The 18,767-nt window shown below is 45.1% G+C and overlaps 1 protein-coding gene across 11 annotated transcripts in view; it reads right to left on the bottom strand.

The window, feature by feature from the left end:
* Positions 1-16,993, bottom strand: part of RYR3 (ryanodine receptor 3) — a 1,134,733-nt gene extending 1,117,740 nt beyond the window's left edge. For 9 of the 11 annotated variants that reach the window (XM_068253930.1, XM_068253931.1, XM_068253933.1 and 6 more), the window contains exon 1: positions 16,905-16,948. In XM_068253930.1, the coding sequence (XP_068110031.1) occupies positions 16,905-16,933 (29 nt within the window). In that variant the 5' untranslated portion in view covers positions 16,934-16,948. Of the gene's footprint in view, positions 1-16,904 lie in introns of all 11 variants that reach the window. The other 2 variants (XM_068253938.1, XM_068253939.1) reach the window with 2 other exon arrangements.
* Positions 16,994-18,767: the final 1,774 nt, after the last annotated feature.

The following is an 18,767-nucleotide window of genomic DNA, read 5'->3' as shown; positions in this document are numbered from 1 at the left end:
ATACAAATCTATGCCACCAAGAGCATGACTGATCAACGATTTGACCAATTTCAGGAGGAAATTGGTGACATGTATCGGTCATAATGGAAAATCTCATATCCCCACCAAATGTTAGAGGGCCCCCGATGCCCGTGCAATAATACTTTACCTGTATCACAGCATCACCAGTGTCCGCACTCTTCTTCCTCATTGGCACCTCACATGGTTGCAGGCGTAGTTATCGTGGGGCGCGTGAGTGCGCTATACACCAGCAACCAGGTGGGGTGCCAATGAGGAAGAAGAATGAGGAAACAGAGGCAGTCACAGGAGATGGGGCGATGTCATGAAGCAATGCAACTTTTCACTGAACAAGCCCTTAAATGACAACTGTAGTTGGAGGTATATGGAGGCTGCCATATTTATTTCCTTTTCAGCAATACCAGTTGCATGGCTGTCCTGCTGATCCTCTGCCTCGAATACTTTTAGCCATACACCCTGAAGCATGCAGCAGATCAGGTGTTTCTGACATTTGTGTCAGATCTGACAAGATTAGCTGAATATGCATGTTTCTGATGTGATTCAATTTTAATTAAAGACATATGCACATCTCACTTTTGACACAGTATGTATACATTTGCTACCTAATGAGTGCTCAGTCCATAAGCCAGGTTGTAAAGGCCTTATTATTACTGACAACTGCTTTGTTCACTTGCTTTTTAGGCATTAGTTGATAGTTTCCTATGTTTTCCTGGTCTGGTGCCCCAATCTGCACAATTGCAGTACTTCCCCGCATGACTGGCCACTCTGCTCGGAAGCAGCCAGAACTGGAAGTGATGCTATGCCGCAATTGATGTCAGTAGGTCCAGCCCTGGTGTCCAGTGTGGGTGTCCCATGCATGTTTAGGGGGGGATATTTAAAGCTGCAAAGGCCACAGCATTATGCAGCACCATAAAGGAGCTCTCAGCATGCGTACGAGAGATAACGGCGCTGGAGACAAGTCCCGGCTGTATTAACCACTTGCCGACCGCCCACTGTGTATTGGCGGCAGCAAAGTGGCATGCCCAGGACCACATAACGCAGATTGGCGTCGGGTCCTGGGTCTCTTCCGGGCCGGGGATCGCGCACAGTGATGTGCGCGCATCCGCCGGCAATAGGCTCCGCCCACCCGAGACGACAACCCGCCGGCCATTCGGAAGCGCCGGCGGGTTGTTAACCCCACGATCGCCGCATACAAAGTGTATAATACACTTTGTAATGTATACAAAGTGTATTATACAGGCTGCCTCCTGCCCTGGTGGTCCCAGTGTCCGAGGGACCACCAGGGCAAGCTGCAGCCACCCTAGTCTGCACCAAACACACTGATCCTGCCCCCCCCCCCCCTTACCACTGTTTGCACCCAATCACTGCCCTATTTACCAATCAATCACTCCCTGTCACTATCTGTCAACGCTATTTTTTTTTATTTTAGGTCCTAACTGCCCCCTGAGGACTCCTGATCACCCCCCCACCCCTCAGATTCTCCCCAGATAGCCCCCCCCCCTGTGTACTGTATGCATCTATCCCCCCTGTAAAAACCCACTGATCACCTGTCAATCACCCATCAATCACCCCCTGTCACTGCCACCCATCAATCAGCCCCTAACCTGCCCCTTGCGGGCAATCTGATCACCCACCCACACCATCAGATCGCCCGCAAACCCGCCGTCAGATCACCTCCCAAGTGCACTGTTTACATCTGTTCTCTCCTCTAAACACCCACTAATTACCCATCAATCACCCCCTGTCACCACCTGTCACTGTTACCCATCAGATTAGACCCTAATCTGCCCCTTGCGGGCACCCAATCAACCGCCCACACGCTCAGATTGCCCTCAAACCCCCCCCTTATCAATTCGCCAGTGCATTATTTACATCTGTTCTTCCGTGTAATAACCCACTGATCACCTGTCAATCACCCAATCGCCCCGTCACTGCCACCCATCAATCAGCCCCTAAACTGCCCCTTGCGGGCAATCTGATCAGCCACCCACACCACCAGATCGCCTGCAAACCCGCCGTCAGATCACCTCCCAAGTGCATGGTTTACATCTGTTCTCTCCTCTAAACACCCACTAATTACCCATCAATCACCCCCTGTCACTGCTACCCATCAGATCAGACCCCTATCTGCCCCTAGGGCACAGAATCACCCGCCCACACCCTCAGACCCCAGCCCTGATCACATTGCCAGTGCATTGCTTGCATCTATTCCCCCCTCTAATCACACCTTGAGACACCCATCAATCACCTCCTGTCACCTCCTGTCACCCCCTAGCACACCTACTCATCAGATCAGGCCCTAATTTGCCCCGTGTGGGCTCCTGATCACTTGGCCAAACCCTCAGATCCCCCTCAGACCCCCTTCCGATCCCCTCCCCAGTGCATTGATTGCATCTATTTTCCCCTCTAACCACCCCCTGAGACCCATCAATCACCTCCTGTCACCCCCCTAGCACTCCTATCCATCAGATCAGGCCCAATACAATCTGTCATCTAAGACGCCACCCTGCTTACGGTGCCACAAAATTCGCCCCCTCATAGACCACGTCATCAAAATTTGCGGATGCTTATACCCCTGAACAGTCATTTTGAGGCATTTGGTTTCCAGACTACTCCTCACGGTTTTGGGCCCCTAAAAAGAAGACACCCCAAGGTATTCCTTTAGGGGTATGGTGAGTTCATAGAAGATTTTATTTTTTGTCACAAGTTAGCGGAAATTGATCTTTATTGGGTTTTTTCACAAAGTGTCAATTTCCGCTAACTTGTGACAAAAATAAAATCTTCTATGAACTCACCATACTCCTAATAGAATACCTTGTGGTGTTGTCTTTCTAAAATGGGGTCACTTGTGGGGTTCCTAAACTGCCCTGGCATTTTAGGGGCCCTAAACCGTGAGGCGTAGTCTTGAAACCAAATGTCTCAAAACGACCTGTGAAATCCTAAGGTACTCATTGGACTTTGGGCCCCTTAGCGCAGTTAGGGTGCAAAAAAGTGCCACACATGTGGTATCGCTGTACTCAGGAGAAGTAGTATAATGTGTTTTGGGGTGTATTTTTACACATACCCATGCTGGGTAGGAGAAATCTCTCTGTAAATGAACAATTGTGTGTAAAAAAAATTAAAACATTGTCATTTACAGAGATATTTCTCCCACCCAGCATGGGTATGTGTAAAAATACACTCCAAAACACATTATACTACTTCTCCTGAGTACGGCAATACCACATGTATGGCACTTTTTTGCAGCCTAACTGCGCTAAGAGGCCCAAAGTCCAATGAGCATCTTTAGGCTTTACAGGGGTGCTTACAATTTAGCACCCCCCAAAATGCCAGGACAGTAAACACACCCCACAAATGACCCCATTTTGGAAAGTAGACACTTCAAGGTATTCAGAGAGGGGCATGGTGAGTCCGTGGCAGATTTCATTTTTTTTTTTTTGTCACAAGTTGGCAGAAATGGAAACTTTTTTTTTTTTTTTTTGTCTCAAAGTGTCATTTTCCGCTAACTTGTGACAAAAAATAAAATCTTCTATGAACTCAGCATGCATTTCAGTGAATACTTTGGGAGGTCTTCTTTCCAAAATGGGGTCATTTGAGGGGGGAATTTATACTATCCTGGAATTTTAGCACCTCATGAAACATGACAGGTGTTCACAAAAGTCGGAGATGCTTCAAAATGGAAAATTCACTTTTTGCACCATAGTTTGTAAACGCTATAACTTTTACCCAAACCAATAAATATACACTGAATGTGTTTTTTTTTTATCAAAGACATGTAGCACAATAAATTTGGACAAAAATGTATACAGAAATTTTACTTTATTTGACAAATTTTATCACAGAAAGTAAAAAAAAATAAATCATTTTTTTGACAAAATTCATGTCTGTTTTGATAAATATAATAAAAAGGAAAACTCACAGCAGCAATCAAATAGCACCAAAAGAAAGCTGTATTCGTGACAAGAAAAGGAGGTAAAATTCATTTAGGTGGTAGGTTGTATGACCGAGCAATAAACCGTTAAAGCTGCAGTGGTCTGAATGGAAAAAAAGGCTGTGGTCCTTAAGGGGTTTTATGACTGCAGTCCTTAAGTGGTTAAATACTATTCCCCGTCCAGGCCGCCATGGATAGTGGGGAATGAAATAATTCGGCTTCCAGCAATTGGTGTAAGCCGAATTATTATGTTTTAAAAGTAACTTCAGTGCCGTCTTCTGGCGGAGCTACTCCCTGTGCCTGCTACAGCCGTAATTCCTATTATGGCCTATGGTGGCGCCGGCTGCGCTCATATCTCCTGCACTGGTTTCAGCGTGTGTGCTCAGCAAGTCAGCATTACCCTCTGATGAAGGGTTTGTGAAACAGCGCTGTCAGGGTAATATGCTCTGTACTGTCGGGGTTGCATTTTTTAACAGTTCACGGTGTTTATGTAGCTACTTTGCTAATTTGTATTCAGGCTCTCTGATATCCAATGCTGCTATTGCATTGCTATGACTTGGATGTATATTGATTTGTGACCCCGCAGCAGAGTAACATAATTCCATTCTGTCCATATACATTGTGCACCATTGTATCTGATACTATATGATCTGTATGTAACCCTTATATATTTGAATCATTATTTATCTTTTGCAACTATCAATTGCTGGCGTGTCAGTTTTTTTAAATAGTTCTGATGTGATTCAGACACTACAGCAGCCAAACAGATCAGCAGGGCTGCCAGGTAACTGGTATTGCTTAAAGAAGAAAAGAATGAGAAAATATCCGCACACTTGCCCTGGTATTGCTTAAAAGGAAATAAATATGTAGTCTCCATATCCCTCTCACTACAGTTGTTATTTAAGAGACCACAAAATGATTGTACTATTTCTACATTACACATTTATCATACATTGTCCATATTACTGGTGATGTCAGCACAATTTAAAGCAGCTTATTAAGCACTTCTGTACCAGCAGTATGTGGCCCCTTAAAAAAACAAAAAACAAAGATCTACTTACATGGGGTTTCCTCCAGCCCCTAGCAATCTGTCCATTGCCACAGCTCCGGTGTCCTGGGGTCTCCTCTGTTGCAGACTCTGCCCTCGCTAGGTCTGCATCTTCTGTGCCTGTGCGGGTGCGCTACCGCCGACCTGGCGAGGTGGGCATCTGCAACAGAGGGGCAAACGGGGTTGTGGCAAGGGAGAAATAGACTGACAGGGGCTGGGGAAGCCCCAGGTAAGGAGATCTTGGGGGGGTTTTTGCCTCCTCAGACCTATCCTTTAGGGCTGAAACCCACAAGGGCGATTTTTTTGAGCGTTTAGGGAGCGTTTGAAAACGCTAGCGTTTTGTAAAAACACTCAGCTAATGTAAATGGATGGGGCAATTTCCACTGGAGCGATTGCGAATAGAAAAATCACAAATGCAGGACATGCAGCATTTTGGGAGCATTAGCGCTTCAATGTTAAATATGTAATCGCTGGCGTAATCGTTCATCAAAACCTTCACTGAGCGATTTTGCAAGCGTTTTGAAGTTACTGCACACTGTAACAAAATTAAAATTAATTGAAAGGACCAATCAGACTTTAAAACGCTAATCGCTACACAACCGCTGCCAAATTGATACACTTTATAAAAGCGCTCCCTAAAACGCTCATGAAATCGCTTACAAACTGCTCATACAAAATGCCAGCGATTGTGATTAGCTATAGCGTTTTGTAGTGGGTTCCAGGCCTTAAAGCACAGTTCCCCAACCCTTTCCTCAAGGCCCACCAACAGTATTTGTTTTGCAGAAAACCACAAACATGCACAGGTGTGGTAATTAGTGTCTCAGCTGAGTTAATTACATGACATGCACTGTTGGTGGGCCTTTAGGACAGGGTTGGGGAACACATAAACGGCAGGAAAAGTGACTCACACCTGCTTATGGGGCTGGAGGAATCCCCGGGTAAGTATCAAACTTTTTCCTGCTGTTTCTGGTTTAAGGACCAGAGACTGCTGGTACCAAAGAACAGCGCCTCCCGACAAATCACCCCACATACCCCCCACTCCCGCTGGTCTTCCATTGCCGCAGGTCCCTCTCTCTGTCGTCGATGTGAGTCGGTCTGGAGCCGCTTTCATTTGCTCCTGACCCTGTCCATCAATGTAAGCCAATGGGATTGACTCACAGGGATGACAGACTCCAGCACCAATGAAATCGGCTCCTGACTGGCTCACACAGGTCTGCCGTCATATAGACGGCAGGGCGAGTGATCTGCGGCGGGGAGAGAATGTTGAGATCGGCAGGATGATTTAAATCTACGCCCTGGCAGAGATAAGAGGACCAAAACAGGGCTTACATTTCAATCATCAAAGTCTGAATGCGGTTATAGGGAGCCTGTAATGTTCAGGGAAAAAAACCTTACCTGGGGCTTCTGCCAGCCCCCTGCAGCCTCCCTGTGCCATCTCTGAACAATCCTCCGGTCCCCTGCCGCGGCTTAGTTTTGTTTCCACTGACTTAAAAGTCGACAGCCACTGCTGCTGCATGGCCCTGACTACGCGCATCCTCATTCATGCTCCTAGCGAGGGAAACGTGGACACGCTCAACAAGAGCCGCGCAGAGGGCGCCCACTGCCGATAACAAGACTGAGCCGCAGCGGGAGACTGGAGGATTCTTCATAGACAACGGGCACAGAGAGGCTGCAGGGGGCTGGCAGAAACCTTAGATAAGTGATTTTTTCCCCCAGACATTACAGGTTCACTTTAAGATATTGGGCTCTATTCACAATCACACATGCGGTAAGAGATTTTTTACCGCTATATTACCTCTAGTGATGATTTTTCGCATTTTTTCCACATTCACTAAAAATGTTCGGCATGTTTCCCGCATGCGGATACAATGCGTAAAAAAATGTGTGAAACATGTGTAATTACTTAGTAAACATACGGAAGCCATGCAGAAAAAAAAAATGGCATAAACAAATTTGTCCAAAAAAAAATTAAAGTTCAGCAAACACAGTACTCAATGCTCCAGACTCCATTTAAGTCAATGGGAAGCGAAATATACCACCAAGTACTAGTAGGTGATAAAAAAAAAAATTAAAAAAAAAAAAAAAATCGGTAGTTAAGTCAGAAATAAGGTGCCCCTTTTTCTTGTGAATTTTGATTTTTTTTGCGGGAACTACCGACTTTTACGCATGCAGGTAATCAATGCGTAAAATTTTATGCGTGCGATTTTGTGAATGTCAAAATGGTCTCATTTCAGTCGGGAAGTGCATGCATGCAGAAAATGATTGTGAATTGTGCATGCTCTGTCTACACTCTACACAGTTCTCACAGATGGTTATCTGAGTTTTTACCTATTACATTTTAGGGCTCATAATGGGCGGGGTGGGGGGGGGTTGGTTTGGTAGATACAGGACGACCACGTGAGTGAGGACACACGTGGCGCAGTGGGGGGATCAGTGTGTCCAGGACACAGGACCTCTGCAGGGGATCAGTAGAAGGGTTACCATCATTTATCAAATGTAACCCACTAGCAGTATGTTACTAACAGTGACGTAGCTAAGAGGCTGTGGGCCCCACTGCAAGTTTTTCATTGGGGCCCCCCAAGCTCTCTATACATAACAATTGATACACCACACCAAAACTAATCAAGGACAACCAGAGTGTCAGAGGAGCAAGAAGGGGATGGGAAAAGTGCGTTAAAGAAAACCTGTAACGAAAAAAACTCCCCTGGGGAGTACTCACCTCGGATGGGCGAACCCTCCGGATCCTATTGAGGCTTCCCCCGTCCTCCTCGGCGATAAAGCTCTCCGAACAGTGGGGATGTAAATATTTACCTTCCCAGCTCCAGCGCAGGCGCAGTATCGGCACTCCGCTGGCGATAGGCGGAAATAGATGATCGCTGTTGGGCTGCTCTATTGCGCAGGCGCAAGTCTCCTGCGCCTGCGCAGTAGAGCGGACCTGACAGAGATCAGCTATCTCCGTGCGGAGAGCCACAACAACGCCCCCGCTGGAGCCAGGAAAGGTAAATAAATCAGCGCTTATCAGCCTTGTCAAGGGAGGATTGCAGGACACTTCGGGGGAGCCAGCGCTGACTGTCTGCAGCTACAGGGGAGGGGGAAGCCTCATTGGGACCCTGAGGCTTTCCCCTCCCGAGGTGAGTACCCCCCAGGGGAATTTGTTTTGTTACAGGTTCTCTTTAAGGATCACTGCTATTCTAATCATCTATAGAAGTGAATATTATCAGCATAGAACCAATAAACAGCTAATACTGTGGTTGAGGGTGGGCCCTGATGCGGTCGCTACCTCTGCACCGCCTATTTCTACGCCCTTGGTTACTAAGCTTTGCATTAGCAAGAGCTTTTCAAAACACGAGCGCTTAGAAAAAGGCGCTAGTGAGTTTTTACTTTTTTAACAATACCAGTTGCCTGGCTGTCCTACTGATCCTCTGCATCTAATGCTTTTAGCCATAAACCCTGAACAAGCATGCAGATTAGCCACATGCTTGTTTCAGGTGTGAGATGCAGACACTACTGTAGCCAGAGATCAGCAAAACTGCCAGGCAAGTGGTATGGATTAAAAAATAAATAAATATGGTGGCCTACATATCCCTCTCTTTCCAGGTTCCTTTCAACAAACAGGCTTATGACTGGAAAAATAAGGCCTACCGTCAGGTGCAGGGACCAGTCCCCTGTAATCTGTCACTCTGTGGGTAGAGAAACCGCAGGCCAGTGTTGCTGAGAAGGGAGAATTCATTTCACAACCTTTATAATTCAGCAGAAATAGTGCTCCAGATATCTGCATGACTTGCACAATCTCCAGCAGCTTCTCAAGATGCTCACAACCCCAGTCCAGGAGCTGTATTCATCCACCAATGAGAAACCACAAGGCACAGTGCTAGAATCTGTTCCCCAGGGACACTCCTCAAGCCTGCAAATTCTCCTCACAGCTTCTCCGACCTACTGTAGCTCCGCCCTTTCTTCCAGAAGTCTCTGCAGTCATAAAGCAACTACCCCCTCTAAAGGCAGCAATATGTACCACAGCAGCAGAAAAAGTACTTGGGTTATTATTGATTTATAAAGTGCTAACATACTCCATGGCTCTGTACAAAGTGAGAAACAAACATGGGGTAGAAAATAATACAGACAATGGTGTATACCAATAAACAAAATACAGAGTTAGTAAAAAATACAGAAATGGTACAAAATGCAGTGACAAAGTGAATATAAATAAATGTGTAACAAATTCCAAAACCCAAAAGGGTTAGGGCCCGTTTCCACTAGTGCGATGCAATTTCTTTGCGGAAAACGCATAAATGAATTCGCATGTGGATGCGAATTTATATGCGCTTGTGAATTTACATGCAAATTCGCATGCGGTTTCGTGTATTGTTGTAAGTATGCGATTTTAACCATGTCAGTGCCTATGTGCTTTTATATGGATTTTACATGAAAACATAAGCGAATTTGCATGGAAGATTCGCATAGTGGAAATGCAATGCGAATTCCTATTAAATACATTACATGTGACTCACAAGCGGTGTGTACGGTGTGAGAATTCTGATGACTCTGCTATGCAGATTTTTCCTGCACGGCAAAACACTCAGTTTTCCTGAAAAGTGGAAAAAGGCCCATTTACTTCTATTGGTTATGCATATCTACATCAGCCTCTATACAAACTGCGCCTGCTTACAGTCTTGTCTACAGTCTTTATCCAATGAGTTTTCGCTACCACTATGTCCACATAATACTTATATTCACGTAATTTAATGCAACTTTAATGCAAATCTACATGCAGAAAATGCATGAGAGTTCGCACTAGTGGAAACAGCCCTAAAGGTGGGGCCACTAACAGTCCAATTTTTAGCAAAAAATCGTTCGCGTGATTAGAAATTATGATCTGAGTGGTTGTATATAACCTCAGTTGATGGGCACAATTGATTAGGAACGATTATAAAAATAGTCGTCCGATTGAATTTTTTGTCAAACCAAAAAAAAAAAAAAATATGAATTTTCTTTGTTGGTTGTGATAAGCAAAGATTCGTTCGTTGATGGCTTAATGAACAATTTTTCTTCCGATCAGAATTTCTCAACGCTCGAACGATTTTTTGATAGACATTGGACCGTTAGTGGCCACCATAGGAGAGCCCTGCCCTTTCAACCTTACAATCTAAAGTACTGGAAGGGGGGGGCAATATTCCTACCTAGAGGCAGTGTGGTTTAGGTTATCTAGTAGGAGTACAACTTACAGGCGTTTAAAAAAAAGGGGGGGGGGGGGCATATTTATATAGCATTTTTATGCAGATGTGAGCTCAAAACTGACGTTCACCCACTATATATATATATATATATATATATATATATATATTTTTTTTTTACTATGGTGCCTCATAGGCCAATGCAGGGGGAGGATTACAGCTGCCCAGAATCCCCCCTCAGACCAGGGCCGATGCAGTGTCTGGGGACAGGCACAAGCTGAGACACCAGAATATCTGCAGGTATCCTGCAGCTCACAGCACTGCCCCCTTTCTTTTCCTGCCACAGTTAACGTCGGATGGAGCAGCAGCGTGTGTACAGAGCACGGAGCAGCAGCGTGTGTACAGAGCACTGTATGGTGCGTGGCTGAGGGAGACCTTTCAGGAATTCCCCCATTAAAAATCCTGGGTTTGCCCCGATGCCTGGTTTCGGACACAGGAACACAGTATCGGCATGACACGGTCGCCAAGCAGTTAAACAATACCAGTTGCGTTGCAGTCCTGCCGATCTCTTTTGGTGCAGTAGTGGCTGAATTACACACCTGAAACAAGTATGCAGCTAATTCAGTCTGGCTTCAGTCAGAGCACCTGATCTGCATGCTTGTTCAGGGGCTGAGGCTAAAAGTATTAGAGACCCAGTATCAGCAGGACAGTCAGGCAGCTGGTATTATTCTAAAAGGAAAAATCTATATCTTTCTCAGTTTAGGTTCCCTGTAAAGGATGTTTTATACATAAGATTTTTCTGTGTTTTCTTAAAACTCAAGGATGTCAACATAGTAATGAAAATAGTACAACAAAGAAAAAAGTTCTCAGCACTAAGGAAAAGGAGTAAAGGCTAGAGATGGCCCGAACGGTTCGCTGACGAACTTCCGGTGGTTCGCAGTCGCCATCTAAGGTGAACTTTTCCGGAAGTTCGGTTCGCCCCCCCCTAATGCACCATTAGGGTCAACTTTGACCCTCTACATCACAGTCAGCAGGCACATTGTAGCCAATCAGACTACACTCCCTCCTGGAGCCACGCCCCCCCCCCCCCCCCCACCTTATAAAAGGCAGGCACCGCCGGCCATTACATTCACTCGTGGTCCTGCACTAATTAGAGAGGGGACAGATGCTGTAGACTCTCTCATAGGGAAAGATTAGTTAGGCTCTTGTAGGCTTGTTCACTTGCTCCTTGCTGATTTCTTATTGCTAAAATAGCACCCCACAACAGCTCTTTTGAGAGCTAATCTTGTTCTTGTGATCTTTTTTTTTTTTTCTGTGTGTCCCACTGACACTGTTGCATAGACAGCCTTGCTAATTCATAGTGTGTGTGTGTGCCACTGCCAGCCAGGCCCAGCACATTCAGTGACTACCTGTGTGTGTGTGTGTGACAGGTGCACATTGTAATACCCAGTACTGCATATACCTACCTGTTGTGTTTAGTGAACCCACCTCATCACTGCATATACCTACCTGTTGTGTTCAGTGCAACCACCTCATCACTGTATATACCTACCTGTTGTGTTCAGTGCACCCACCTACCTACGTGAGTGCACGCAGTGTGATATACCACTCCGTGCATACCTGTTAACTGCACCTGTGTGACTGCACATTGTATTAGCTATTACCCGTGGTCACTCGCAATGGCAGACTTGCCCTCCATAAAACATTCTCGTTACAGGTAATACAGTCTATCAGTGTCATCTACAGCAGGGCCTCGAAAGTCCTCCTATATTGTTATTTTTGGTCACTACCTCGGGACGTGCATGCCATGCCTGCTGCCTTCCTTGGATAAGTGGTAGCCGTTCCTGCTCCTTTGCCCACAGCGTGCCTGCTGCCTTCCTTCGATGTGCGGTGGTGGTAGCCAGTTCTCAGGCTCCCACTCTGGACCAGAATCGAATCCTGAATCCCAGCCATTACCCGTGGTCACTCGCAATGGCAAACTTGCCCTCCATAACAGATTCACGTTACAGGCAGTGAACAGCCAGCAGAAAAAGTAATTTAAATGTAAGCTTTAACAATGGTAGAGAAAGAACCATTGAAAGTTGATAAGGTAGTCAGACATTACCTGACATCACTGGGTGAGGAAGAGCAATCTCGCCATGGTGCGCATTAGTCCAGCACGGCCGTCACTATGCAAACAGCTGTTTGCGGTGCGTTACACAGTGAGTATGGTGTGTCAGTGTGAAGCAGTACTCGAATTACGCTCCCTGATTGATGTATACACATGCAAAATGTTTTAAAGCACTTTAGGCCTGAAATTTAGCATTCAATGTGATTTATGCCCTTAAAACGCTGCTTTGCGTCCAATCCGGATTTTTCCCCGGGACTTTTGGCGTGTATCCCAATTCACCATGCCCCCCTCCGGGTGTTAGACCCCTTGAAACATCTTTTCCATCACTTTTGTGGCCAGCATAATTTTTTCTAGTTTTCAAAGTTCGCCTCCCCATTGAAGTCTATTGCGGTTCGCAAAAGTTCACGCGAACCGTACTTTCGCGGTGGGTTCGCAAACCGAAAATTGGAGGTTCTGGCCATCTCTAGTAAAGGCTGGTTTGACACTTATCAAAAATGTCTATAAAAACCCATCTTACATAAAGCACATATGGCTCCGGATTCAGCAACACAAACCTGCAACCGGTATATGGTTTGAAATCACATTTGTAAACATCAGAACCTGAAGATTAGACAGGGCACTGTCTTTTTACCTTGCTTTTATTTCCTTTCTGCCATGAATGGTGTCACACATTACAGCGTATGCATAGAAGGCAAACCTGATTCCATATGCAGCGCTCTGGTGGGTAGGGTTGGGTGACCAGAAGGTGGATGGACGGCACTGGAGACCTGGGTTCTAATTTCTGCTCTTCCAGTAAGCCAGAACCTATTCAGTAAGGAGTCCTGGGCTGGATTCCCTAACACTGCTGCCGCCCACGTAGTGGCTGCAGCTCAAGCTCTTCAAGTAAATGTTATTTGTCTTGTCTTATATTGATAGTAAACTAACTACAGTATGTGTTGAACCAAATTTGAAAACCGTGCTTACCCTTAGGCCTGGAACCCACTGAAAACCGCAAACGCAAAACGCAACCGCTAGCGTTTTGTCTGAGCGGTTTGCAAGCGGATTCATGCGCGTTTTGGGTTGTGTTTTGCAACATTGTATTTTTTTCCCCAGCGGGTGCCTAGCGTTTTGCGTTTTGCGTTTTTATCCTGATTGGTCCTGTGAATTATTTTTCATTTTGTTACAGTGTGCTGAACCGCAAAACGCTAGCAAAACCGCTCAGTTTAGGTTTTGCTGAGCGTTTCTGCTAGCGTTTCAATACTTTACATTGAAGCGCTAACGCTCCCAAAATGCAGGTCCTGCGTTTGCGTTTCTGGGAAACGCAAACGCTCCTGTGGAAGTTGCCCCATCCATTAACATTAGCCCAGCGTTTTGGCAAACTGCTAGCGTATCGCAGTGCTGCCAAAACGCTGCCAAAAGCGCTCCTGTGGGTTCCAGCCCTTCCTCTGTGCCAGCAGTCCATGGACATGTGCATAGCTTATCAGCAATTCAGCAAAAGCTTACTATGAAATATTAGCTAGTAAAAAGTAATATATAAACCCACATACATATACAATCACACACACACACATATTAGAATACAGTGTGTGTGTGTATGTATATATATATATATATATATATATATATATATATATATATATATATATATATATATATATATATATATATATATATATATATATATATATATATATCAAATAATGGAAACACCTATCAGTTTGGCATCATAATCTTTGCACATGTTTTAGGCAAACATCAAAACTTGACATACGTTAATCTTTTTTTGTTTATTATTTTTGTTATTTGATATGTTTAATTAAAATAATTGTTTTTTACAGATATAATTTATAAAAATGGCAGATCTCTCAGACTTTCAAAGAGGCCAAATTGTTGGTACTCGTATGGCAGGCGCGACTGTAACAGAAACTGCCCAAATGCTTGGCATTTCAAGAGGTACTGTCTCAAAAGTGATGACTGCCTTTGAAAGAGAAGGAAAAACATCCTCAGCAAAGCACAGTTGTGGCCGAAAGTCGAAGTTGTCTGAGAGAGACCGTCAGACTCCAAATTGAATTGTTAGAAAACCTTGCAAGACCACGGCTCCTAAAATCACTGCAGAGCTGCAGAACCCAGTTTCCACAAAAACTGTTCGTCAGGAGCTGCACAAATCTGGATTCCATGGCAGAACTGCAATTAGAAAACCTCTGCTCTCAAAGACAAATGTTTCAAAGCGTTTATAGTGGTGTAGAAACCACCACAATTGGTCCCTCGAGCAGTGGAAAAATGTGATTTTCTCTGACGAATCATCGTTTACCTTATTTCCGACCTCTGGCCGAGTGTATGTTTGGAGACAGCCGAAAGAAGCATTTCATCCAGACTGCCTTCTCCCAACCCTAAAACATGACGGGGGTTCTGTAATGATCTGGGGTGCTATTTCTTGGAAATTCTCCCGGCCAATGATTTCCCTTCATGGAAGAATTAACAGCCGAGACTATTTAGAAATTTTGGGCGACCAAGTTCATCCTATGGTTCAAGAACTGTTTCCGGAGGGGAATGCCATCTTTTGAAGAAGATAATGCCCCAATCCATACAGCTAGAATTGTTAAAGAATGGCACAAGGAACATTCTAATGAAGTTGAGCATCTCATCTGGCCACCACAATCCCCAGACCTCAACATGATTGAGCATTTATGGTCGTTTTTAGAGATTCAAGTAAGAAGTAGATTTCCGCCGCCATCGTCTCTAAAAGAACTGGAGGGTGTTTTAACTGAAGAATGGGCTAAAATTCCTTTGCAAACAATTCACACTTTACATGAATCAATACCTCGAATTGATGCTGTAATTGCTGCAAAAGGTGGACCTACACCATACTGAAATATATTTTGTTGATTTTCAAGGAGTTTCCGTTATTTTGCCCAACCCCTGTATAATGTGTGGAAATTATTTAAAATAAATTTCATGTGAATTACATTCAAATAAAATTGTTGTGTTTTAAGAAAATGTGGGTTATGGTAATAAAAGCTGTGACCAATTTTAAAATCCAAATGGTTGTCACAGTCTTATTTACCATGTCAAAGGGAGGACACAGATTTCCCCCCAATCCAGGTCATGCATTTACTGTATATACTTAAACATAGATTTTTAAAAACATGGCCCCATATCAAATCTTGGTTTATCTTTAAGCAAATGGGTGGAGACTGAGCCCTACCTTCCATACTCTCAGCAATTCTGCAGCCAGTGGTTTTCCCCTTATTGCAGAGCATCTTCTCTTGTCCACCCCGCCCCAACTGGTCCACTTGGCGAGTTACACAGCTGCTCATTCCTCCTACCTCATATGCAGATTACGAACAACAGAAAATTCAGGAGACACGGTGCTTTAATTACTTATCCTCGTGTTCCCAACTGCCTGGTTCTTATCTGGTTCTGCTCTTCAGCTTCTCTTTCTCCTTTTCTTCGCCTTCTCTTCTCTTTCCATATCCAGCCACAGTGTCTTCTGGGTCCCCACTGTGCAGCTAGAGTCTCCAGCCTCACTCTGGTTCCAGTCTTCATAGCCAGTCAGGACCAGAGCAATAATGGAGGCTTTGAAAGCATAGTGGAATCGCAGAAGACACTGAGGTCAAGACAGAAGGCTCTCAGGAGGCAGTTGGGGGTGAAGATAGAAGTCTGGAGACTGGGAACATGGAAGAAGTAGCTATAGCAACCTCTCTGCTTAATCGTCTGCTGCATATTAGTTTGGGTTAATGAATTGTTGCTTAGAAGGCTCAGTGGAATGAACAAATTGATACTCTACACTGTATAATGGCAGACACCAGCAATTGAAAATTGGTTGGAGATAAAGTTCTGCTGTGTGTACTCTGCACTGTATATCATATCTTGCTTTATCCATGCATATGATTAGGATGGACTGAGAATTGTAGGCATGTGTTCTACGTGATGAACCACAAATTCCTGATTCAGTCCCATCAATCAATTAATTTGAACTGGGCCAAAAATGTATGATGACCTCAGCCCTTGAGGACTGGAGTTCAACATCCACACAGAAATGCCAGTAGCTGCAAAAGCTGCTTGCACAACAGGGACCACACTGGCAGCAGGAACATTGGAAAACCAGTAAGTTGGCCACAGGGAACCAGTGTGTCGGTGGGAGAAAAACACCTCCTCGGTTTATATGAGAGTCAACCAATGATCTTAAGCCTCCTTTCCACAAACTGTTGAGCTGTGTGCTCAGCAAGCAGTTACCAGGCAGAAGTAAGCAGTTATCATGCAGAAACAAGCAGTTACTAGGCAGCAGTGAGCAGTTGAGAGAGTTTGAGAGGCATTTCACTGCCTATCAGCGGTCCGTGGAAAGGAGGCCTTATTGTATCAGGTAAAAATGGGGAGCTCAGTTTGTACTTGAATCTGTTTAGATGGTATATTTTAAAGATTTGTGTTAGGAATACAATATTTTCTCAAAACTAATACTTGGGTTTCAAAGCATGAGTGATTACCACAGGAAGGAAAAAGAAATATTTCTCAAGTTAAAAACGGAAATCATGACACAAAATACTCAAATGGTGCATTTAAAACAAGGTTCTACAATTGCCAAAACATTATGAAGAATTCAATTACAGTACTTCCATACACTTCCAAACAAAAACAGAAAATACTCACAGAATTAGTACCTTGTATAGTAAATTCATCTTTACAAAGAGGCTCTTTGCTCCCCATTGTATCATTGAATCTCACGGATCACGACTCCAGGCCAGTAGGGAGGAATAGAAGAAGAATTTCACATTACTATTAAGTGTCTATCATTATGAACATCTAAAAGTTAATGAATAACAAAATTAGTCCCAAAAAAAACAACTTTTGCATTGGGACTTCTAAGGAATGACCAAGCGTACCTATGTCAGAGTGCCAAATATAGGTGCAGATTACATAGAATTAAAGTGCACCTGAGGTGAGAGGGATATGGAGGCTGCCATATTTATTTCCTGTTAACCACTTGCCGACGGCTACACGCCAGTAGGCGTGGCCGCGGCGGCAGCCCCAGGACCGCCTAACGCCGATTGGCGGAAAGTCCTGGGGCTTGCATTTGCAGGAGATCGCGCGCAGGATGCGCGCGCATCTCCTGCTTGGTGGGCGGAGCTCCGCCTTCAGTCTCCGAGCGGCTACTGCCGCTCGGGAGACTGTTAGACGGCGATCACGCCGTCTATATACTACGTGCAGCGCTGCGATGAGCAGCAGCGCTGCACTGGGGACAGCCGTGTGACACGGCTGTCCCCATGGGGGACAAGAGAGCGATCGGCTCTCATAGGCAGAAGCCTATGACAGCCGATTGCGTGATTGGCCGGCTGGGGGGGAGGGAGGGACGGAGGGAGGGAGGGGATTTAAAGGAAGAGGGTTTTTTGAAAAAAAAGCAGCAACATAAATATTTATTAAAAAAAAAATAAACAGGGGGGGAGCGATCAGACCCCACCAACAGAGAGCTCTGTTGGTGGGGAGAAAAGGGGGGGGGAATCACTCGTGTGCTATGTTGTGCGGCCCTGCAGCTTGGCCTTAAAGCTGCAGTGGCCTTTTAAACTAAAAATTGCCTGGTCACTAGGGGGGTTTAGCCCTGCAGTCCTCAAGAGGTTAAACAATACCAGTTCCTCTAATACTTTCAGCCATGCCCCCTCAACAAGCATGCAGCAGATCAGGTGTTTGACTTTTTTGTCAGAACTAACAATATTAGCTGCATCCTTGTGTCTGACAGGGCTGTCAGACAACTAGTATTGTTTAAAAGGAAATAAATATGGCAGCCTCCATATACGTCTTACCTCAAGGTTCACTTTAAAATAATATTTTGCACGCACTCCTCCATAGTAAAGGTCATAACTCACTTTCTAGGAGTATCATTATGTGTTACATGTGTACCTGCACCTAAGGCCTCTTTTCCATGGGCAGTTGAACTGTGTACACTGCTCAGCAAGCAGTTACCAGGCAGCAGTGAGCTGTTGCTAGGAGGCTGCAGCAAGCAGTTGTGAGAGTCTGAGAGGCATTTCACTGCCTATCAACTGCCCGTGGAAAAGAGGCTTAACACGGTTTAAGTAAGGTCTCCTTTCCACTGACTGTTGAGCTGTGTGCTCAGCAAGCCGCAGGCAGAAGTAAGCAGTTATCATGCAGAAACAAACAGTTACCAGGCAGCAGTGAGCAGTTGAGAGAGTTTGAGAGGCATTTCACTGCCTATCAACAGTTCGTGGAAATGAGGCCTAGGCCTCCTTTCCACGGACTGCTGAGCTGTGTGGGCTCTAGGGTCTGTTTTTCTCGCCGCCTGCAGCATGTTACTGCACACGCGTATGCATGCGCGTGCACCCGCCTTACACCCGGCCGTCGGTTCAAACGCCCGCCCCGTCCTCCTGTCTCTGTGAGGCAGCGTCCGTGCTGCGCACATGTGCAGTAGCAAAAAGCACGGACCCAGCTACACAGAGACAGCACACGTAGGGACACAAGGGTTTTATTATAGAGGATATGTAGATAGATAGATAGATAGAT

This window comes from Hyperolius riggenbachi, chromosome 9, assembly GCF_040937935.1.
Source record: "Hyperolius riggenbachi isolate aHypRig1 chromosome 9, aHypRig1.pri, whole genome shotgun sequence".
NCBI classification, from domain to species: Eukaryota; Metazoa; Chordata; class Amphibia; order Anura; family Hyperoliidae; genus Hyperolius; species Hyperolius riggenbachi.
Note: the sequence above shows the minus strand (reverse complement) of the source record. Positions and strands in the feature narration are given on the sequence as shown.